Source organism: Sphaerodactylus townsendi, linkage group LG08 (genome assembly GCF_021028975.2).
Source record: "Sphaerodactylus townsendi isolate TG3544 linkage group LG08, MPM_Stown_v2.3, whole genome shotgun sequence".
NCBI classification, from domain to species: Eukaryota; Metazoa; Chordata; class Lepidosauria; order Squamata; family Sphaerodactylidae; genus Sphaerodactylus; species Sphaerodactylus townsendi.
The window spans coordinates 48440300-48465549 of NC_059432.1; the positions used below are offsets into that span (position 1 = coordinate 48440300).

Below are 25250 nucleotides of genomic sequence, written 5' to 3' on the forward strand. Positions count from 1 at the left end.
CCGGGGTGTCGTGCCCACCCCCCCATCCCATGAGTGCTACACCACTGCACACACTATCACTGCATCAGGAGCACATTTCATTAAACACTTGCTAGTAAGAGATTTCCGGTGGTTTCCTATTGAGGTTGCTGATCTGCCTCATAAACACACAATGATGGTCTATTAGACCACACATTTGACATTTTGGTTCTTCTCAAACTGTCTCAAAGATTGACTGCCACAAACAATGTATCACATGAAGCAGTGGAGCAAAGTTACACATCAAAACAATCTTCTCAACTGGGTCAGTTCCAAAAAGCAATTATAAAAATAGCTGCAAAACATAATTATGTATCACCTGTCAAATGGTATTTCCTCAAAAGAATGTGGGTGGATGCAAAGCAAAGAGTGGGCTGATTCCGAACTGATTGCAGAAACTCACTTCAAGACCACTGTTCTGATACTTAATTATAACTTCCAGCACATGACCCATGTCCTTTCCATGACAAAACTTGTGGGTAAGTTTCCTCTCTTTTTTGAAGATTAGAAAGAGATTCCCAAAAGCATTTGGATACATTTTCTTTTGAGATAATCCGGTTTATTACATTATTTAAAGGAATTCAGGTAAATGATAATGAGTTGGTATCTTGCTAAGCTAATCTTAAACAATCTATATGCCATTAAAGGTATTCGAAATCGAAATCGAATAATGAGTTGGTATCACAACAGACATATTTTCACTTCAAAAGGAAGTCTGACACTGCATTTTTGAAATGCTTGGATCAAGCTAATAAAACTAGGAAAAGTTTTCCAGAAGAAAAATCAGTTTCCTCTCTTGCTCACGTGCCTCCTGACATTATACACACAACTTTATCAAATGTGCCTGCTACCATTCAAAAAAAAAAAAGAAAATGTTATATTTGCATATGCCCTTAAGAATCTCATTGAAAGATTAGGGGGGGAAACCCACCTGCGTTTGAATTCAGTGCATAAGACGATCACAGAAACCTCCAGAATTATTGTTATTTTGCAAGGAAAACAATTAACCCCTCTGTGGTTTCAGCAAATTGTACAGGTCAAATCTATTATACCACATATCTATGCCAGGAAAGTTTTATCTGTAGCTTTGTGTAAACCACCCTGCTTTTGATATACAGAAGAACAGTGATAATAAAAGGGGAGAGGGGAGTGACAATCCAATCCAGCAAGAGATTTGGAACAGCTGCAATTCTTATTTTTTAAAAAAGGAAGGAGTGCCATCCAAAGTGGTTGCCACCTAAAGACAGAAGATGGGGGCAGGGGCAAGGGCGGGCTTTCTTCCTGTCTGTCTACTAATCAGTCCTCCTCTTCAAGGACCTAATTGTCTTGCCAAGAAACCTTAGGGTATGCTTTCACTACACAAATCATATTCCATTTCCAACATGGTATTGACTTTTCCTACAACTTTGACTTTAAGAAGAGAAACAAAGCTTTCCCTGATTATGAAAGGCAATCTTCAGGGAAGCAAAGCAGGATACCAGACCTCTCTATCACACAGTCATAACATGTTCAGATGGAACTGAAGTGGCAGCAGAACAAGGAGGCTGTGATTGCATCTGCAGATGAAAATACACCTTTGAAGCAGCCTTATGAAATCTTGGCAAGATAGAAAGATTTGCCAGGTGAGGAGATTAGTCGGAAATGCATGCCTCGGGGACCTGAACTCCACCCTTATGTGTCTATTCCATGAACACACCTTAAATTGCTAGGAATTTGTTCACTGTGTTTCAAATTCTTTTAGTGAAGAATTTTTAAAAGGTCTAAGTAATCAAGGTGCATCTCTAAATGGAAATGCTATGTCAGATAGCATAAATGTCCTCCAACCAGTCTATTTGTGCTTCAGTTGAGAAAAGATTTAAATTATTTTTGGAGTAAACAACCTTAAATAATTCCCCACCCTGGGACATGGACAATATATACCCCAAACATTCCCCTCTCTCTGGACACAGTGTGTAACAGACTTCCCTCTATGATACACTTCTGAAGATGCCAGCCACAGATGCAGGCGAAATGTTAGGAACAAAACCCACCAGACCACGACCATACAGCCCGGAAAACCCACCAGAACCAACCTTAAATAGTAATTACAAGACATCCAACAAAAACCAGCAAGGATTATCCTGAAGAAATTTCACCTCAATCAAATAAAAAAGTCTGCTCTCATTGAATACTTTTTCATTAACTTGGATTTATGTAGTTAGGGTTGTTAGCTCTCTTTTGTCTTTTCAAGTCAAAGATGGAACAAATTAGGCATAGGAAACATATTTGATTGTTTAATTTGCACCTAGTTGAAAGCTGTTAAAGATACAAAGCCATGCATGGGAGAAAACATCAGAAACTCTGTACACAAAGGGTGAGCCAAAGCTCACTGGAAGTGCATATGATCTCAGATCCAATCCCTTCAATCTCCGGTTGAGAGGTCCCAAGTGGCAGAGAAACCTCTCTCTGCAGTCTGCAGTAACGTAGGCAAACCAATCACCCAGTTTTGTCCATGACAAAATAAGGAACAAGAAAGAGAACCCAAAAGTGCACAACTAAAAATTTGTTTATTTTCTTCATTTACCCCCCAACTTCTCCCCCAATGTAGACCCAAGACAGTTTACATTGTTCTCCTCTATTTTATCTTCACAACATCCTTGTAAGGTAGGTTTGGCCGAAAGTGTGTGACTGGCCCAAGATCACCCAGGAAGTTTCCATGGCAGAGTGGGGATTCAAACCAGATCATAGTCCATTCATCACCCTGGCCCTCTGCAGCACAGGGATATGTAGTTCTCAGTTTGATTTTACACTGTCCAGGTTCAAGTCTCAGTTCTGGTACAAAGATATTAGGTAATATTGGGCAAGACCATTTCCAGCCTGATAATACTGGACTGTTGAGGCATAAAATGAGACAATGATATATTATATCTGCCCTTGTATTAACGTGAGAATTCAAAAATTAATCCAGTGACCCATATAATCCAAACTCACATATGTCACAAGCAGAGAGCAGGTGCAACTCAGTAGTTGTAACAGTACATGCTTAGTATGTACTTTCACCCCTGAAATAGCACTTATTTCCAAGTACATGATTACAATTATTTATTTAAAAGAAAGAACCAGTGAAATCAACATAGCAGAATTCCAAATAAATGCAGTTAGGATCTGGACAATCTAGTGACACTACAATTGCTGCAGTATTCTGGTTTAAGCAGTTAATGGATCCTAAAAACCTAAATAAAACCTATTGTAATGCCATACATATAGCTATGGGAAATATTATGAGCACACAGCCAATGCTCAATGAGCTAACCCATCTGTCCCATTACTATCACAATAACCGTCAGTCCTGATAAACGTCAGACAGATCTGTTCAGTAACAAATGCACCCAAAAGCTTGCCTTTCCTTGCATTATGACATCGCCTCTTTTTTAAAGCCTCCAATTCACTGCACATAAAAGCAAAAGCCAGACCTTTCCCTGTGTAACAACTAACCAACCCACTTCGTCTCCATGGAACTGGTAAACACATCCTGAGTCACAGAAATCCAAACACATTTTAGAGCAATGCGCAAACTTCCCTTAGCTACCACAGCATAAAGACTGCTATCTCTTTTTGTGGAATTTTTTTTCCTCCACAAACTTCAGCAAAGTTATTCTATAACATGGGATACAGCTTATAATAGCACAAGGGAAGAATTTGGAGAAAAGGCTGAATTCCTGTATTTTTACCCAGAAGGTATCTTTCATTTTAGCACAGCTTTGAGAATCCTCTCACCCCATTACAGTTACTTGCCCCATTTCCACATCCAAACATTTCAGACTTACCAAACTCAAAGGACAAGCCTAGAAAATCAGTATTGGATCATCCTCAGAGTGAAGAGCAAAATAAAATGTTCTTTCCCACACAGGCACATTTTCTTGAGGCAAAGCATTTGTAAAACTCCACCTTTGTCAATCAGAAACCGGAACTCTCACCATGCCGAATTCTTCTCCCTTTAAAATCCACCAGAAGTTAAAAAAAACTTCTCTCACACATAGACCATCAGTCCAGGAAGGAATCCCCCCCAATCTTGTGTTTGGTGCTGCATGGCTCCTCAGAATGGAAAGCTGTTTGAAAGTTGAACTACACAAAAGGCTAGTGGCTATTTAAAAAAAAACCTGGAGGAGCACAGCTTAGGAGGCTCCTCCCCGAGGAGAGGCGAGCATCTAGCAAACAGGCAGCTGCACCGAAGGCATCCGAGGCCGCTGGGCGGTCAGCGGGATGTCAGCACTCGGCGCGTCTCCCCATCCCCATCCCCCTAACCCGCCCCCGCCCCCATTTGCAATGGAGCAAAATCAATCGCGAAAAACTAACCACGGGTGACTTCGTAACAGTTTGCAATGTGCACTGCCTGGCTCCTTCCTCTTCCTCCCCTCATCCCAACACAAGTGTGTCTGCATGCCAGGGAAAATGAACACGTGGTTTTCAGTCCTTTCTCTCCAGCGCCTGCACAAGTTGCTTTCCAGGAGTTTTTGAGTCATGACTAGCTGATAGCTGTTTTGGATTTTCCAGACGCTTTCCGCTCGCCGGAGCAATAAAAACTCCTGGACAAATTAGACTCTTTTAAAATCCCACATCCGCAAAGATCCTTATCGCCTTTTGTTCTATCCCATTAGGTGATGCTTATAAAAATGGAACTAACTTGAAACTGGTCTTGAAAAGATGCAGGTGGTGTGTGGCTGTGCTATGGCCACTATTTGTTTTAGAGTTGCCAACTCAGGGTTGGGAAATTACTAGAGGTTTAGAGGTTACAGTTGGGGGGGGGGCACTTAGTGACAGAAGGGAAATCATTAGAGATGTGATGCCATAAAGCCCTCCCTCCAAAGTTGATGCTTCATCCACGTAAACTGATCTGTATTGTCTGGAAACTGCAACTTCTGAAGGATTCCAGATCCCTCTGGGAGGCTGGCTGACAACCCTAATTTGTTTATAATTACCAAAAAAGAGTCTCAAAATATGGGGGTAACCTCCTTATTCTAGATTTCTAATGTGATTATAATGTGAATTTGATTGATTGCACAATCTCATTCCTTTCATGTGAGGATGATAGAAACTAGAATACAAATATGGCACTATAAAATAGATACTTCCATTAATTACTGGGAAAAGGTACTAGAATAAAGGTAAATCTGGATCTGAATATATTACTTAAATGATATTAATATGAATCACATGCATTAAGAGGTTCAAGCAACAGGATGTGTAGAATTAGGATTATTCATATAATTCCCTGTTTAAAAATCCTGAAAGGGTAAAGCTATATGTTACATAGGAAATCCCATCCTATTTTCATTTAACATTAAAAAGCAGCTGTTCAGGAGAAGGTCAATCTGGATAAGGAATGCAATGCTAGAGAAGATTTCTGACAGTAGCTGTCTTATCTTACCAGCATCCTAACCACTGTGGCTACAGAGCATAAGTACAGTACATAGGAACACCCTTTTAATCGAGGAGTGTAATTTGAGCCTAAGAATTGGTGTAGATGTTGTGGGTGAGCACTTGTACCAGACCTGGGTTTTAAAAAACAAACTCTAGATCACCAATCTCACTTGGTATCCTAACCCAGTGTGGTTCAGTGGTTACTTTATTCTCTATGATTGCAGGATACAACCCTACATAAAAGGATCCTAATTGGGAAGAGAAAGGCAGGGTAGAAATGAAGTAAAGAAATTATACATAAATCAAACCTACTTTAAAGAATTTGTATGACTTGTAACAGGATAATACCCATATATTCGAAGGAGGAGAAGGAGAAGAACAGTGAGATATAAGAGGGTTGATCCAGCTACCCTCCAGCAGACGTTGATGGTTATGGATCTTTTCCCTCCCTTAGGAATGCCATCAAACCCAGGACATATGATTTGCATCTCCTAAAAGACTTTTAGAACTTTGAATAGTTTTCTACCAACTTCGGCAGGAAATCAAACAACAACAAAAAAAGTGCTTAGAGTTAATGGATAAACGTTTTGTAATAGTTCACTTTAATAGGCTCTGAAAATTAGGATCCACAATGATAAGACAAGAAACAGAGCTTCAGAATATGGGAAGCTGCAAGTGGAAAATATGATTCCCTCACAATTCTCCTAGTGTGAAGACACACCCAGAAAAGGAAAGAAGAGAAAATAATATATACTGTGTTGCACTCCAGACTCTTTTCAGTATGTTTGAGGAAGCCATCTGCTCCCCCCCAGTTTACCCCATTTAGGAGCTTTATTTACTTATTTAGGATATTTATTTATTTAGTATATCTTCAGAGTCCTGTTCCAGGTGGCTTACAGTTAAAACAACATAATGAATAAAACAAGCCATTAAAACAAGTCAATTGATGTAAACATCATGAAAAACGATCTGTAAAACCAAAGTAAGCCATTTAAAAAGCTGGAAAAATTAATAAACTCCTAATTAAAAAATCTGGGTTAAAATGTGTGCTTTAATCCAGCATCTAAAATAAACTAATGTAGGTGTGAGGGGAATTTTATTAGGGTACACAAGTTCTGAAGTTATTTAAAAATGTCATTCTTGTATACCACAAATTATTTTTTTAACCTCAAATTACTTTTTACTTGACTTGATCCATACCAGGATAATTTTACACTGCTTAGCTATTCTTTTTCCACCTTCCACAGGTGCAAGGTTTCACACAACACTATCACTGAGGCAGTGTAAGACATTACAGTTTACTGCACGTTTAGTTGCAAGAAATTACTTTCAGTAAACATCCTGCTGTTCTGGGCAGACATCCTTCACAATTTTTCTGTTTCCTCTTAGCTATTTCTGTTTCTTAGGTTAATGATTTCTTAGTGCTAAAGAGATAATAAAGAAATGCCCATGTTCTTCCCGAAGATTCAAAACTGTGTAGTACTATTTATTGAAGAAAGTTCCGTTAGTTGAAACTGTATGTGATTTGCTGGAGTTATATTGAACTTTTGATTGGATACAGTAGAAAGATATTTTTTTATTCTTAGCAGAGAAAGCAAATTTACTTGATTAGGGTATAATCTGGGCTGGCCCCTTGCAACAGAACATGTGCCTTTGAAAAATGTGTTCACCTCCCTTTCAATTGACTTGTGCTTGGTTAATCGGAAAATCTTAAATACTTTAATACTTACATATTGATAAATGATTAGGAATGAGAAAAGTATGTAAAATGGGGGTTTTGATGGAATAGGAACATTCTTTCAATTCTGGATTAAGGTACAGTTCTTATTTGTGTTGAAGTATCAAACTGAAATTGTGGAATCTACTATCAGATACATTAAACGTTAGTCTTAATTTAGACTAACATCTTTGTATCATTTTTAGTAATACAATGCAAGACAAGCTAATTCCCACAGGAACCCTCCTATTTCAATAACATTTTTAAAAGTCCATACTTCTGCATTTTCCACATCATTAGTATAGCCAGGACTAGAGTATTTATTTTAAAGGTCACCTTATGAGTGAAATTGACTAGACTAGAAACTGCTTGCCATATGGTTCAGTGCAGTTGTCCTCAACCCTCGGGTCAAGACTTGTCGTGTGAGCTTTATGGCCTTCTAGAGCACTTGGTTGCAAGTGCACATGCATAGAGACCAACAGTGTCACACCTCTTGTTTTTTCTTTATACAGATACTAAGGGAGCACCAGAACAGTGAGGAGAATTAATTAAAGAATGGTGAAGGTTCTGGCTTTTGGTTTGTTCCTTATTTTGGTGCATTTTCTGGTATTGCACTGTTACCAGCTCTCTTGTTCTGCTGCCTATATTCTTGGCCTAGACACCTCTGAGGCCAAACAGCTGCCCCTCCCTCCATCTAATGTGACCCTTGTATCTTATGCTTGCACCTCATTGGGTCCTAGATCTAGAAAAGTGGAAGATTAGTGATCTAGTAATTTTTTACATGGTTGCCTTCTAGAAGCAGTTGCAACAATTAGGCTAAGGGACAATGAACACCCAGGCAACTTGGGCCCCTTCATAGTTGTGGAAATTCACCAGTGCTCATAAAAGAGCTGCAGACTGTTTCAAAATTTTGTTGACTCCTTCCCATATCTGCAGTTTGTTGTGCTGCATTGAATATCAATTCATTAGGAGTGGCTTTTAAGGGAAGGCTACATGGGACTGTAATGGGCAGGTAGATGGGGGAAAGAACAATTCCAGTAGTAAACTCCACAAATGGGTTTTAACATACAAGTCTGTGTCTATGCAGTCATCAAGGTAGATCAGGGCAAATGCCCTGGGAAGCATCCAGAGAAAAGTTGCTCCCAGAGCTCTTTAAAAAATGTTTGCTTATAACATGGGATGTTCATGGAGTTCAGTATGTTTCTAGCTGTTGTAGTTTATGCAATATGTTTGCAGTTTTTTACTAGACAAAAACTATTTTCCTAATTGAACTAGTTTAGTCTCATTAAGCTGCAAGCGTTCATAGATTGGTCTCCAAAATGACACAAACAGTACGATATCTTACACATGTTTGTTCAGAAATAAATCCCGCTGGATTCCTGAATTTAAACATAAATGAGAAGCTTAATGACTTAGCTAAGCACAGATATTAATTTTCCAATACAGATCTTTTCACCGCAGTGGAAATTTATATTGAAAACCACTTCCTGCACATAAATTTCAAACTCTTGAGAGTAATTTGTGGTCACTGAAAATTAGAGCCATTCAAATTTTAGCAGGGTTGGTCTCTGGGGATTGATAAGCACTTTTCCTTTCTGCTCCAACTTGTATTATGGATACAAAACCTCAGAGTCTCACTACGTAATTGAGGTTTTGATAAATCCCTGAACAAGAAATTCTCAGTGAAGTCACCAAAGTTTGACTGATTGAGTCTCCATACTAGGAAATCATATTTTGCATAGTTTCCAGTTGAAACCAAAAGTTGGCTCAAGATTTCAAAGGTTAGTCAGAACTAGTGGAAAGAGTTCCCCCTCCTCAAATCATTCTATCTCTTATTTGAGTTTTGCAACAAAATCCAAAAAGTTACTATGGCTTGCAGGACGTTTAAACTGTCAATTTAAAAAGAAGATTAGAAAAAGTTGCTTTAAAAAAAGTATGATTGTCCCGCAAAAAACAAGAGGACAAGAGACACCCCCTCACTTCTGCAGGAGTCTATCACATACCCTGCAGCTGTGGAAAAGTCTACACTGGAACTACAAAACACAGCATTCAGACTCATATTAAAGAACACGAAAGACACTGGCGGTTTAACCATTGTGAAAAATCTGCAGTAGCAGAACATGCTCTAAACAAAATTGGACATAACATTCTATTTGAAAACACTGAAATTCTGGGCATAAGTTACTATGTCAGACTACACAGGAAGGCCGTTTAAATCCATAAACACCAAGAAAACTTCAACAAGAAGGAAGAGACTCTGAGAATTAACAAAACTTGGCTACCAGTAATTAAAAACACCAGAATCAAAGGGTCATGAACAATGGACTCCACCCAGCCACAGGGTTTGCATTCACTAAGACTGTTGCTGCTGCAGGGAACACAAATGTGAATCACTCCCTGGACTGAAAAACCCCACCCGCAATACAGTACTATCAACCACACTTTTGCATAGCAAGTTCCACCCAAACACTTACTGATTGGTTCCCCACCCTGGGACATGGACAATACATACCCCACTAAAACACCCCCTTCTCACTGGACACAGTGAGTTACAGACTTCCCTCTGTGATACACCTCTGAAGATGACAGCCACAGATAAAGGTGAAATGTTAGGAGCAAGATCTACCAGACCACAGCCACACAGCCTGGAAAACCCACAATATCGTTGGTATGTTTTCTACGTGCTTGTAGCTGAATATGGGTTAACAACCTGTTCATACATAATCCTATGTTTAGCTTGGATTCATAAAAGAATCCAGTCCTTACTCTGAAACATTACCACCCCTCCATCTCTGAATATGCTCCCTATTGTGTGCCTTCTCATATCTGAGTATGTAAGGAAGATCCCATCAACCAGCCACACATTGTAGGGGGGCCTTTGTACAAGCAAATCAGCTACAGATTTCAAGGATCACAGGCAAATTATACAAATGTAACTTTTGCATCTAGGTTAGAGATTCCAGCCTTCAAGTTAGACCTAGAGATCCCCTGAAATTAAAGCTCATCTCCAAATGACAGAGATCACTTCCCTTGGAGAAAATGGATGCTTTGGAGAGTGACTGTATCCCTCAGAGGTCCTGTCATCCCCAGGCTCTATCCCCAAATTCCATCCCCCTCGTCACACGCCTATGACATACTACACTAGAACCATTATTTTATATGGAGCATTACAGGTGGTTGCGAGGGTTTTTACCCTGTTGCTTGCTACGCCACCTGGAGCTCCACTGGGGGTACTGCAGCTCCACCTTTGCATCATGGTTTCCAGTCGCCACAGAGCACACTGCCCCATCTGGATTGTGCTGTTGGCTTGGTAATGCAGAGTAACTTCTTACTTAAAAACTCCTGGCTTGCCTATTTTCCATTATACTGTTGCTCTTTGATTTACTGCTTCAAGAAGACACCAGCTCATACTGCTGTGAGGTCTGTGATGAATGCATTTATCCTGCATTCAGGTTACAGGGTGGAACCGCCCCTGAAAGAGTTAAGCCCTGGCCAGCCCTGATTGGCCAGAGAAATCTAGACGCATACTTTCTGGGAGTCTTTGGACTTTTTGGCTCTGTGTGAGCTTGTGTGCCCTCGGGTGCCTTTTGTAGCAGCGTGAGGAGAAATCGCCACTGCTGGGGTTTAAGAATAGCTGAGGAAGCTATTCAGTCACCAAAAACCCTGAGTTTGGAGGAGAGTGTCCGCCCTCAGGTGTTTCGTTTTGTTTGTGAGGGAAACCTCTAAAAAGTCTTTAGGTCTGTCCCACAGTGAACATCAGTCTTGGGAGGCCCAGTCCCTTTGGCAGAGAGGCCAAATTTTGGGGAGTGTGGGAGAGGGAGGCTGTTATGCCTGAATCCCACTGGGTGTAGACTGGGTGTTTTTATTTTGTGGTGAGGAACAGCGGACTGAAAACTTTATTTTTTTATGAGGGAGTGTGAAAGCTCCAAAGCAACATCTTTAAGAAACATCTTTTTTCTGAAACAAAACCTTAAGTAATGTGACACCAGTGAGTGTCCATTCTAAAAACTGAAGTAAAGTGCCTGAAACCGTTAAGCTTAAAAACCAATTTACTCAGCAACCATTAAGCTTAAACAAACCTCTCTCTGAAACCAATACGCTTATTTCCTCTCCAGTTTACCTGAGAAGCCTCTGTTAAAGCCAGCAAATAAAAGTTTTGAGTTTTGTGTTCATCTTATAAACTCTCCAGTTTGTTATTTCTGTCTGTGTCTGTGTGTGTCCCCCAGCAAAAGGGTGGTGACCGTGAAAAATCAGTCTGAGTGGGCTATAGAGAAAAACTTTATATTTTGGTGGCAGCGAAAAGTAGAATATATAAGCGCCTTCTGTTATAAGGTCCCTTGCTTTTCTTTGTTTTCAAATTAGTTCCACTCAAATTTTGATCATTCCCTGGTAACAAGTCCTACCCATTTTGATTTCTGCACTATGAATCAAACATACCACTAGAGCAAGGGGCAGCAGAGGTGTAATGGTTAAGAGCAGGTGCACTCTAATCTGGAGGAACCGGGTTTGATATTCCCCACTAAAACATCTCCTTCTCCCTGTACACAGTGTGTTACAGACTTTCCGCTGTGTTACACCTCTGAAGATGCCAGCCACAGATACAGGCGAAATGTTAGGAACAAGATCTACCAGAGGCTTATCTGGGGAATTCAGATTTGCCTGTGCACTCCAACACATGCCAGCTAGTTACAGTTCTTCTGAGATCTCAGCCCCACCCACCTCACGGGGTGTTTGTTGTGAGGGGAGAAGGGAAAGGAGATTGTAAGCCCCTTTGAATCTCCTACAGGAGAGAAAGGGGGATATAAATCCAAACTCCTCTTCCTCCCCTTCTTCCTCTTCCTTATTCCCAGCCACTTATGCCTGCCCCACATCCTAGTTTGGCATCTTTCTTGTGTTGCCACCCATTACCCTCGGATGGCAGGGGCACCTGATGATTATCATGAAAGTTGAGTAAGTTTGTATGAGGGTAGGCAGTCCTTAATGTATGCAGTTTTGTATTAATCTGGAATAAAGACTTTCTTGTATTGGAGGAAGGCTACAGAGGAAAGTGATGATGCTAGCAGAATGGATTCTTAGGATCCAACCCAACATTCTGCTTTGGATGTAGCAATAACTTTTATAATTGTATTACTAATAAGCCTTGTAAGCCAAACCCCAAAATTATTATTTATTTTTTAAATGAAGTTCTTTATTATGTGCCATGAAAGCTATTCTTAGCGGTGGTATTTCTTGGTGGAAAAAGCAGTTTAATGGTATCAGGACAATTAATTCTAACAATGTTTTATGATTGCTTATGTGCTGTAAACTTAAAAAGTAATGTCTTTTATAAGTCAAACACATCCAGCATTTCATCTCAAAGATGAAAAATGAGGTGAATTTCTACAAGAGAAGTGTGTAATCAGGACCCAAGATTATATAAATTGCTCTAAGAGTAGAAGGCCAGAAAGCATAGGTGGACCTGCCATGGGGCGGGGCGGGGGGGACAAACCCTCCAGGCACAGGTGTGGGAGAGCAGAGAATTGCTCCCCCCACTGCTCTCCTCAGACTGCCCCTGCGGTCTGGAGCAGCCTCCGCAGACTGGAGCAGGCTGCTCTTTTAACTTTTAAAGGTAAGTGAGGCATGGGGGGGGGGCACGGGGGCCATTTTGCCTTGGGCACCAGCTCCCCCTGTCCCCACAGCACTGCCAGAAAGTCAGGTAAAACCCTAAAAGTCTGTCACTTTCCAGAAAAGGCGAGACAGTGTTATAAAATGATGGATAACTGAATTTGAAGCAAGTCTTGCCTTCGCTATATATCTGTGGTGTCTCATGTTACCAACAGCATATGTAATACAGATATAACATACAGGGTACATCATGGTTCCTGCCACATGTAAACAGTGGTCTTTTCCACTCAGAAGAAATAAAACATCCTGCAGATGTTTTTAAAAGTTCCATTTTGGCTTTTTGTGTTCCCACAGCGTGGAGAACATGTGTTGCCAGCCAAAACGGTTCTTCTTCCGCACCTGCTGGTTGACAGAGCTCTGGTCAATTTCAGGGTTGAACCTGCCATTTTGTGTGGTGTTGCAGAGATTCTCCTGCCTCCACCACTTGGCGAAAATTTTCTGTGAAGGTTTCTTCTGCTTGCAGCTCATCTGTGTACGATTTCCATGTAAAAAGTAGATGAAAAAAAGTTTGTTTTGCCTAGCAATCCTGCACACAAAAGGGAAATTGGGTGCGGATTTGCTGCAAGCAGAGGAAACCTCCATGAGGAACCTCCATGGAGAATCTCTGCTGCAGCACACAAAGTAGCAAGTGCAAACAGCAAAAGTTAAAGAAAGATGTTTGGGAGGGAGAAATGAAGTGTTTCCAGCCTGCTTTTGTTTGCTGAGCAGGCTGAAAACGTCTACAACCTGGGTTGGGGGAAACAGATAGCTAATTTAATTATTTTTGAAAAGTCGGGTTGAGACAACTAAAACGTTTTGAAGACATTTGGGGGATAGAGCTGTGTGAACTTCTTCCCTAAAACAGTTTTTAAAACATCCCCAAGACACTGTATTTCTGCTATGCGAAAGTGACAAACATACATTACATGGAAACATTAAGAATAAAGCCTGACTTTCAAATTGCCAGGCAGACATCTGGCTGGTCAGCAGACACACATTTATCAAAAGGACAATGGTTTTTACACATGACATGGTTTCGAAAAAGATCCTGTGTGAAATTTGAGAATAGCAAAGAATAAATAATGACAAACTTGGCTGCATCTTTTGGAGAAGGGAGCTGTGCCTTCCTGTCTTTATAAATATTTAATGCTTCTATTTGCTGTGCAGAATAAAGACAAAAATGGAACCAAGTGTTTGAGATTCTGATTTCCTTCATTTCAGATATCTTAATTGTCCATAACCACTGATAAAACAGAAGAATAGCATATTGAAGAAGGTATTTAAATTTCTGTCTTGGCGAAGATCCCTACCTGGCTAGTATAAATGACAGTGCTTTAACTGCTGTCACTCTGCAGCTAACTGCTGTGATTTATTTTCCATTCTGCTCAATTATGTAGACTTCTAAATGACATATTTTGATGCAGAACAGTTCTCAGTAATTTCTGGTAAGAATTACAGTTTAGCACTGATCCAGTAAAACTATCTGGGGACACAGCTGGATCTTAGCAAAGCTCCCTGGTAATCAGTAGTATTAAGAACAGTTTTGCAAATTGTTTTAAAGACATGGTAAGGTTTCATTCTCACATCTGCAGAAGTGAAGAAACGTCTTGCCTAACACTTTGACCTTAAATATCCCAGTGATGCTCATCAAGTAGGAAGAATAAGATACTAAGATAACTCTGTTTAGGATTTCATTTTAAATGAACAATATGTATGACTGGCTCTTATCCAGGTCAGTAAACTGCAGTACTCAAGAAGCAAGTTAATAGTTATATGAGTGGATAAGAGCCATTAATCTACACTACTCATTTTCACATAAATAATACTGTGACTAGAGAATACTAGGAGGATAGGCCAGGCAGTTTCAGTAAAGTTTGTGAACTGTAGGAAGCATTCCTGTTTTTTTTCCCTCTACCTTCCACTATCTTTTATCATATTTCCACTGCAACTCACTATATCTTGTTAGATAACAGTAGCAGAGAATAGAAATTAAAAATTCTATTCTCTGAGAAACATATAACTGAAATCAGTAGAATCTTTGATAGCATCTTCAAACAAGTAGTCAATCTCAAAGCCATAAGTTGTGACATTTCATAGGTATAGTGATCTTGCATCTCAAATAAATTATTGTGGGGAAACGAAAAGCAGGTTTAGCAATTATTTTGTGGTGCAGGGGTAGGATATGCATGTTTCCTTTGGTTCCCTTTGCCCCTTAAATATGTCACATCTAAAATTCCAATTTCAAACCTCCAGAATGGGAGAAACACAGGGTGGTGGGAGATGTCGGAAGCATTCCTGAGTGGACTGGTTTGGTTCATCATTCATCCAAGTATAACTCAAACAGAATTTTATCCTTCTGAATTTCCTCTATGGGTGTTTTTTACTTCTTAGAAAAACTAGATCCTTGGATTCACATCCTCCCAACAGCCAGTTTCCTGATTTTCTAACAAATTGTTGAGAGAGCAGAAGCACCACCTGAACCAGAGTTGAGACATTTTGTTATTAAAAGTCAGGCCAATGAAATCAGCCATTACAAAAGCACACAGAAGACAAACTTCAGGTTAAGTTTCAAACAAGCTAACAGAGCCTTAAAAAGAATAGTCTACCTGGCAGTGGTGTCATTAAGATGTTTATGGCACAGAGAACAAGATAAGGATGTATCTATCAAGAAATACAATGAGGAAGTTCACCTTGACCTGTTCAAAAGGAGGATCACCATAATCATCCCAGAAGAACACAAAGAAACTTCAGGGAGATCCAGAACTTTGCAGGGGCAAGAATGGACTCCTGAGATATAAGTCCAACATTAAACAAAACAAACCAATAAGTCTTTTGGTCCCCTAAACCTCCTCTTTAGTGGTGGAAAATATGGGCAAGTATAGTGGCATACTAGCTAAGTCTTCCCTCAGAGAACTATATACAGTTGGAATATCTGAATCACCTGAGAGCAAGCAATAGTTTTTAATGTACCAAGACGCTATAGTGTGCTATGAAGGCAGAAGTAAAGTCGCACACAAGTCTTTACTTATCAAGTTACTCAAAAGGGGAATGGGACAGAAAGCATGTGAGCCCAAGAATCACCAGGGTTAATGGACAAAACAACAATGTTTTGTCCCCATATCTGAAACATGACTCAAATTTTCTGGTTACCCAGAATGCTTTAAGTTAAAAAAATTCAGGGAAATCCGGAACTTTTGATTTAATGCAGGATGGGAATAGACTCTTGGGATACAAGTCCAACATCTTCCTTTTAAAAAAAAAATTGTAAAGAAAAAAAAACCCTCTCTTGACCTCCAAACCAGGAAGGTTTGGACTATTTGTAGCAGTGAACACTTTGTGGCATTTCCATATTTAGGCAGCTCTGGATTCTTAACACACCAAACATTTCCTGTACCCAAAATAAATAATAAAAGGATGCTTTTCACCCACATTACTAAGAGCTGATTTTGTGGTAATATGGTTTTATGTGATTTTGTTGTATTCATTAATTAAATGATATTAACTGCCTTAAATACTGTATCAAATTTATAAACAAATGCATTCCTTATAGGAATACCAACGCTGGATATAAATATAGAGGACTATAACAGGAAATTAACGTAACAGCAATAAATATGCAGATTCGGCAGGAAATACTGGAAAAGGTGCATGACCAGCTTTGCGACACTTCAGTGTCTACAATAGTTCCATTTTAGTACCCCTAAATGAGAGCTATCCAGAACACTACAAAACAACAGACAGACAGGCTGGTAACAGACACTGTTTGTTTCCTCCTACAGTTGCTCATTCTTGTACTAAGCAAGTTTGAACAAAGGCAGTGTTCCCTGTTAATTGCCTTGAGAAAGCGAAACTCTTGACTATGTGACTCTATGTACAGCACACAAAACAGACATATTCACTGGCATGAAGCTAGAAAAAAGTTGCTGTTCTGAAAAAAGGAGCAGCTGCTGTTGCTTGGGATAAATGCTCAGACAGAGAGAACAGGTGATGATAAATTCTTCAAGCATATGCAAGTACAAAGAAACGTAGTTATGATGGATTGGCAGCAGCTACTCAAAGATGCCTGCTGTTTGAAACAGGAAACAAAATGTGTCACCCATCACCAATAGGGACTTTGATTAACTTTTTTAACAGTGGCAATATAAGCAGAGTTGCAACTTTCTAAGATGATTCAAGGGAATGCTTAGAATAGCACTGAATGTCTCTGGAACCTCTGAGCAGATCCACAACTGACAGGAAATGCCCACCTCCGTACTGCTACCATGGCAAAGAAAACCAAGTGTAGAATGGAGTATGTAGGAAGCCCGTTTTGAAAACATCTTCTAAATACATGATTCTTCACAAAGGAGTAAAAAGTAGTTCAAATAAATAATTTTGCTCTTGAGAATTTCACAGCTTCTCCTCCACATGCATTAACAGGAGACATAAAGCTTTTATTTTTCAACCAGCAGTATCATTCATGCCATCAATATACCAATATGAGCTTGCAGGGCAACTATTAATTTCAGGTCCTGTTCCAGAACTGCCCCACAAATGTGATGTGATTGTCAAACTGAGAATTGCTAAGACTCCTATTTGTACTGTCTGTCTCCAATTAATATGGTTAAGATTATGACACATCTGACTGGAAGAAGGGATGCCACTTTTCTGTCTGTGTTTTCAGCAAGTGACTTGTAGACATGCAGGCGTTTAGCTAGTGAGATGGTTCCCAACATTTCACCTCTAAGCTAGAAAAACCTTCACATATTCAACTTTGGTGAGTCAGGCAGTTAACAGCCTTTCAAAAAGCTGGTAACCCACTTGCAGGTAACATGCTCCACCCTAATTCTAGGGGAAGGGATGGAGAGGAAAACAACTCTGCACAAACATGTTTCCCTGCTTTAGTGTCCAATTCAGTGTCATGCACCTGGAAAGAATTATTAAGTACTATCCTCTAAAACATAGTAAAAACTTTTCACTGTACCTTTCTACTCTTGTGGCATCTCTCGCCTCATCTGAGGTGTCTTTGGCAGCTACTTTTATAGCATCCTTCTCAGGTGCAGCAAGGAGAGAGTGACAGAGCTCAGGAATAGTGCTGAGGTTATGGAAAAAAACAGGGACACAATTAGTTACTGGAGAAGAGGTCTCACTGGATAGCACTGAAATTTATTAATGTAATTTTTTTCCTGATAAATGATAAAATAAACTTATAGAAAATAGCTTTTAAAAAAGGGAATGAGACTGGAATATTCACTGGAGAAAAATGTAACTTTGTTTAGGACTACACTATTAATGTCCTGGGTCCTCCTTCTGTAGGCAATTTAAAAATCTTAAACATGCAAATCCCAAATTAAAAATTCTACGCAACTGAACACTGTCTGAATGCAGTGCAACTAATTGCGTTTAGCCAACTGTCATAGAAACTACTGCTTCGGTGTTATTGGATAATAAGGTATTAAGTCGGTGGGGCATTTCAGAACAACAGCAAACCTTAGAGGACAAGTTGGAGTAATCCAGTTTGACAGGTGCACTGTGTGGATAAGCCGAATAAAAGACTGATGGTTCAACCTTTTAAGGTATTTAGCAACAGCCACCTCTGTATCTTCACAGAGCTTGCAGAAGTGTTGATCTATCTGATTTATGACTGGCAATTGTAAGTTATGTATTGTACATAAGTGTCACATCCAAGAAATAAGTGAGGACTGCTGAGCCTTCAGCTCTTTACAGGTTTCAGAATATATCTGTGCTTCCTCTAGCAACACAGAGACATTTTCCTGAATTAATATTGCATTCTACTGAAAATAAATTACAATTTAGATTGCAACTTTATGCTTTAAATTGCTTTATGCCATTAAAGGTCTTTGTATTTGTATTTGCTTGCTTTAAATTGCAACTTTAGGATTGTCCATTTCACCCCCTATTACATAGTATTTAACTTCAATATACTGGCACAATTTATTTTACTATTAATTTTAAATAAGTACCTCTCAGCTGGGAATCCTTCAGTAGTCATGCTTGGGTGTTCACTGGGAAGGTTTTGCTTCAGTTGTGTGGATGAAGCAGCTGACCTCTTGCCCTGGATATTCTCAACGGAACTCTCTTGTGTCCAGTTCTTTTCTCCATGCTGATTTGCCGAAGGAACAATGGCATCCATACTCTTAAAACACACATTTTGCTCCACACTGTGAATGGTTTCTGAATGCTTTTCTGCATCAGATTCTTGATCACAAATGCTGGGTTGCAAAGCCGAATCACTGTCAGTGAATAACATCTCTGTAATACCCTTTTTAGGGGCATCAACAAAAATATGTCCTTCAATTGCGTTCAACATGGTGTCTTTTGCTTCCTCACCACATTCCTTATTCACACTACAAGGTTCTGGTTTACAGTCACCTGGGAAAAACTCATCAAAGCATACTTCATTTTTTAAGTAGTCAACAAGATGTTGTATTTCTGTCCCCTGTCCTTGCTCTTGAGAAAGCTGCAAGTGTTTTGCATTTCCTAGCACATCCAGCATAGTAGATTCTTTATCCTGGTGCAAATTTTCATCCAGAAGATTACAGCTGATAGATTTCTTTTCATTTTCACCTGGAAACGTACTGAATTGTTCTGGTTGTACTTTGTGATCACAAAGAACATCTAGAAGAAATGGCAATGGTGACACATTGCCAGAATTAACAATACTCTCTTCCTTTTCCTCATCTTTACTTAGAATCAGGTGGTGGCATATGTTTTCATAATGTTCTATAATGGGCTCTTCTTCAGACAAACCTGGTTCTGCATTACACACGCTAATTAAATCACCTGCCTCTGTAGTACTAACAAAATTACTCTTTGGGACAACTTCTGAAGAGACAGCAGTCATTACAGGTAGGTTACTGTCAAGAGAAGATAGTAGATTCTCTGTCCCTGCGCCACAATTAGCAACTTGTAGTTTTCCTGTTTCCATGTTTACTAGATTATCACCATTATCATTACTCACTGGACTATCACATTCACTTTCCTCAATCTTCATCTTATTATTATTCATTTTCGAGCCATCCTTTTCTCTGTGAACATTTGGCAAAGTTGCTAGAGATGACGTGTCGCTTAAGCAACGTTCTTTGACAAGGAACTTTTCACCAAACAAACAATCCTCCAAAGAGTCCTGAGTGTTTGTCAAGAGTTGGTTTTTTTCTTGAGCTATCTTCTCTTGAGTAGCTCCTCTGGACGTCTTAGCTTTTAAAGCCAACATATGTCCTCCCATCTTCTGGTCACATTCAGGTTCCCCGTTTCTAGTACTTCCATCTCTGGCTTCCAAGACTGGCTTAAATTCTGGTATTTCTTTAACTACCCGGCTGTCATTGTGACTGACAACATTTTCATCCAAAAGGTGTTGTACTTCTGCCCTCAGAGAACTCTGAACTGTTTTCTCAAATATTTTGCTAATGTGCTCCCTGAAATCAAAAAAGCCGGTGCCCAAGGCCCTAGATGTTGGAGCATCAGGATCCGTGGGGAAAACCGCTTCAGTCTTGGGCGTGGCAAAATTCTCTGTGGAATCGCATCTGCCTTTTTCTTCATTCTGTGTATTTTCTACCCCCTTCCTCTGCTTGTCATCCGCACAGGTGATATTTGCTGCAGTGCCCTCATTACTGCCTGCTTGCTTACCAAGAGATGAAAGACTCAGAAGCCTCTCTTCTAAGCTTGAAAAGTTAAAGAGCGATTCCACTGAGCTGTCACATTGCTGGGCTTTGAAGCTGACATCGCTTTTTGCTCCTTTCATTCTAATTGCAGAGATCTCCGTTTGCAGCTTCTCGAAATTAAACGGCGACAAACTTCCTTCCAATTGTCCTGCCTCAGTGGCGTGTTGTAAAGTCATGGTACTTTCGTCTGACTGGGAAACTTGTTCAGGGGCTTCCTCTGAAGGAATGCTATCTAAATTTGGGGCTCCAGAATTCCTTGGATCTGTAGAGCTTTTCTCTGCAGAATTATCACCCTCCTGTATGGCTTCAGCAGCAGCAGCAATGTGCAAATCAGGACCAGCACTAAAGATATTTTGGCAAGCTGCAATTTCCAGCTCCTGTTTTTGTAACTCACCCACAATGCCATCATTCAAGCTGCCTGCCGGTTGTTGGCTCACCACGTGTTGTTCACATGAAAATGCGGATGTAGGCAAAACGGTTACTTCTGCTTCAGAGCCACCAGGTAGAAACTCAGTCTTCTGAACACTATCTGTTTTATCCAAAGTAATGCTGGAAGACATTTCTGTGTGCTCAGGTAGTACCACAGGATGACGCTCCTGTATTCCTGCAATTTCATCAGCTGTGAATGTCACGTCCTTTTTCAAACTCATTTTTCCATTATCATTGTTCAGGATTATTGCATCAACCAAACTTAGATTGTGTTTGATTTCAGTATCTGAAAGTCCTTCTGCTGATTCTGTCTGATTGCTAAGCAGGTTATGTTCAGGTCTGTTTCTGTCAGAATCAGCATCAGCAGAGTCTGGCGGCAGAATCTGTGGCATAGCATTAGCAATGTCAGTGTTCTGTGCTGCTGCTGGCAGGCATGCTGCAAAACCAATGTTGATTTTATCACTGTCGCCTGCCGTTCTGCATGAAACACCCAATTGCTCATTCATGACAGATTCCGATGCACATGTACCATCCAGTTTAGCTTTTTCAGGAACAGAGTCTGAAGTCAACGTACTAGAATCATCCTGCTCAAACTTGCCTAAAGTTTCTTGGCTGAGACAACTTTTCCTATCCTTCAGGTATGTTAGGGTTTGCAGACTGCTATCTTGCACCAAGTCTTGCAAAGCTTTAGAAATATTTGGCAAATATGCTTTTGCTTTCGTCTCCAGGTCACAAAGTACTGTTTGGGGTTGGGCAGGAATATCTACAACTACTTTCATTTCATTTTCACATTGCTGCAGAGTGTCGCTGCATTCGTTTAATTCCAGTGAGTGCTCCTTTTTGGGACACACCTTCTCCAGCTCTTGCTCATCAAGATCTGTAACTGTGTTACTAGAGTCATTTTTGAGTCCTGAGCTGGAAATGTGTTGTTGGTTGCTGCAGACAGAGGAAAGTGATTCTAGACTTTCTTCTTGTTCTGCTTGTGGTGATGGTATCGAAACCACAGCAGTGTGTCGGACATCTTTGCTCTGGAGAGCTTCTAAAAACATTTCACTGTCAGTTCCTTTTGGAGGACAATCAAGCTCCCTCATGCTTCTCTCATACAAGTCTTCAGAAATCAACTTCAGTTGCTGGAGACCAGTCTCCTTAATACTTGCAGCAAGAAGTGGGTGGCCAGAACGACCCTCTTTTGTACATTGGTCCTTTTCTTCTGCCGCTTGTTCCTGCTGACGTTGCTGTGGAGAATCCAATTTGCTTTCAGGTTCCTGTGCTAAAACAGTATCATTTTCCTGACTTTTCAGTTTGGTCCTGTATTCCTCCTGTCCCATTTCATGACTTTTTTGAATATCCACAACAGTGCTTAGTTCAGCAACAGGCACAGATACATTACCAATATCACTGCTGTCTGTTTGTTTTTTGCTTTCTATAGGAGACGTGTCTTCCTGGATCTTTGTGTTTTCCAGTGTAACACATTCAGCAATCTCTGTCAATTCATGTAAGTCCTGATGCTCAAGAGTGGATATTTTTCCTTCCAATGCTGGGCTGCCATCAGAGGATAGTTCATGCATGGCTTTGCTTTCAGTTTCCCATGCAGCTTTTTTAACTGTTGGGTGCTCCCAGGAGCTGTCACATTTATTCTGCTTAATTGTATTGTTCTCAGACTGCACCAGAAGTGAACCGTTCATATCTGCTAAGCAAACTTTTTCGGCCATTTTACAGGCTGGTAAGCTGTTTTCTGGGCTGAGGTTTAAAAAATCACAACTCTCGGTGTGTTTTGCTCCTTGTAGATGTAGTGCTTCAGCAGGCAGGAAGCTGCTGTTGCCCTGCTTCTCATATGTGGCTGTTTTCTCCATCTTTGATCCCTGACTTAATCCAGGGGAATGAACTTCAGGTACGTTCAGATTGTATTTTGAGCTGAAGTTTTTTTCCAGAGCTTTGTCACTGGCATCACTTTTTAAATTGTTTAATAAAGAGGTCAAGTGATCACCCCAGTTAACATCAGCACTATCCTGGCTTTTGTTATTATCAGCTATTAGCTTTGTCTTTTGGAAACTGTTCACCGCTTCAGGCATAACAAGACTTGTTAAAACGGAACTTTCCTGACTTCTAACCCCTCCCAAAGAAATGTCTTTGTTTTCTTCAGGTACTGTATTTTCTTTTTTAATGATCTCCGGAAGCTTGCTCTCGCCAGTAAAATCTGTTTTTCTTCCCTCTGGTGAAAATCTTTGATCTGTTTTAGAATCTTCCTTGATAATGTACGCAAGATTTTCTGGGTCAAGCTCAGTAAGAGTCTCTCCACTCTCACATTCAGGTTTCATTACTTTATTGCTGCCAGCAGGTTCCGCTGTGTGCTGAGATGCTTTTTTTTCATCACATTCTTCAGGCCAAAAAAACACCCTGGAAGGCTCTGAAGTCACCAAAAAACCTGTACAATGATTTTCTTTTGCAGCAACTGACAGAGTTATTGGTTCTTTACTCATGGCTTTATCTGGACCTTCATTTTCTGACTGAGAAGACCTATCATCTTCTTGTGCTACAGGTATCAGAGATGGATCTGAAGTGTTAACAGGCAAATTGGGAATAACAGGGCAGGGTGTGATTTGCTCCTTGTTCTTTTCAAGGAAAACTTGGCAGGCCGCACCCACTTTGCTTGTTGCTTCATCTTTATTACATCTATCACCATTTTCAGCAAATGCAACAAAACTCAGACCGGCAGCAACTGCTCCATATTCTTCAGTGTCTGAACCTCCTGTTGTGGGATAATTTGGGATTAAAGATTCCTTTTCCATTACCAGGCTGTCTGTGCCATCTGTGTTCTGTCCACATAGCTTCATTACAGCTACCTCCTCGTGACCCACTTCCAAAAATTCTGCACTGCAGCTGGTCTCCTGAGTGACTATTTTATCTCCCCCTTTGCTCTTGGGTAATGGGATGACATATGTTTCCCTTCTGTCATGTAGTTGTTCGCTCTGCTGTAATGGTTCTAATCCACTTGAATTGGTTTGTGCAACTCTAGCCTCTGGCATCCAAGCAGCATCTGAAGGATTACCTGGATCTCCCTCGTCCCGTTTGGCAAGAGAGGTAGTACTCTGGCCAGCTCCTGAGTCACTGTCCATAGATGCAGCAGAAACAGTTCGAATTTCTTTGTCATTCACCAAGTTTGGGCCAAATACCAGCACAGGCAACTTCCCTTGACTACCTGCAAGACTGCCTGCAGCAGTTTCTGAAGCACATTCTGCAAAAGGCACTGAGACAGACTGACTTCTGTCTTTTGTTTCTTCAGCCCATTCCAAGAAATCAGATCCGGCTTGTTCTTCTCGTTCATGCAGGATGTTATCTGATGCCGTCACCTCTGTAGATGCTGCAAGTAGGTTTGCACTGGCTGATTCTTCAGCAACGTGGCTACAGAGACCTTCATTACTATGGCTGCCAACAATGGAAATGTTATTTATTTGAAATGGGCAATAAAAGTGGAACAATAGAAAAGAAATTCACATCACAGAAGTTTCATGGCCATGCAAAACATGCACTGCAGTGCTGACTTTCTGCTTTCAAAAGGCAAAAGACCATAGGCAAAAATTTTGTAATGACACAGAAAGAATCATTACATGGAAATATACTCCTTCAGCATTTTCTACTGCCTAGTACATTAGGACTGTGGATTTTTATTCTACAGAAAATTTAAAAAAATACAATTCAATAGTTACATGCTTTTCCATTCACTCCAGACTTGAGAATAATAAAGAATAAAAATCCACTCTTCTAGGCAGTAGAAAATGCTGAAGGAGTATAAATGCAGAATGTGGAAAATATAACAAAATATAACTGAGTTTTTAATCAGATTGACCAGATTGTTTCTGGTTTACAATGGTTATGAGGTTCAGCATTTACTAAGAAGTGTCTAAATTAAGCAATTAAAGATTCTACCCCATACTGTTCTGGGGTAAAATGTCACTGAGGTCAGTGATACATCCATTTTTGAGTAAACATAGATTGGGCCACAAGATGTTCATATAAACCACGAACATCCCAGGTGGGTTTTTTTTTCTGTGCCACATCCCATTGGAACTTCTGGAGCTAAGAGCTTTCTCATATTCTTCCTGCTTGGCTCTGCGTCTTGTTGGATAGCAAGAAAGACATCCTTACTCAACACCATTTCCATAACTGAGTTTTAAACCTCTTCCCAGACCTCTAATGCTCCTGCTTACCTTCTCACACCATCCCCAATCTGTTGCTGCTGTCTGAGCCTTCTCTAACTTCCAGACTCTCCAGCCTTGCTTTCTCATCTGCCATCACTGTGCAACAGTTTCTCTGGGAATGAACATGGACTCCCAAGTTGCTACTACATCTGAATTGGTTGCTCCCTTTAAGGAACTCTTCCT

At 40.2% G+C, this 25250-nt stretch overlaps 1 protein-coding gene across 17 annotated transcripts in view; it reads right to left on the reverse strand.

The window, feature by feature from the left end:
* Nucleotides 1-25250, reverse strand: part of TACC2 (transforming acidic coiled-coil containing protein 2) — a 175982-nt gene that overhangs the window by 111418 nt on the left and 39314 nt on the right. For 5 of the 17 annotated variants that reach the window (XM_048506337.1, XM_048506332.1, XM_048506333.1 and 2 more), the window contains exons 1-2: nucleotides 18742-21033; nucleotides 17742-17852 (exon numbers count right to left, since the gene is read on the reverse strand). The exons of 1 other annotated variant lie outside the window; for it this stretch is intronic. In XM_048506337.1, the coding sequence (XP_048362294.1) occupies nucleotides 17742-17852; nucleotides 18742-20999 (2369 nt within the window). In that variant the 5' untranslated portion in view covers nucleotides 21000-21033. Of the gene's footprint in view, nucleotides 1-17741; nucleotides 17853-18741; nucleotides 21038-25250 lie in introns of those variants that run through there. 11 more of the 17 variants (XM_048506327.1, XM_048506328.1, XM_048506342.1 and 8 more) reach the window with 9 other exon arrangements.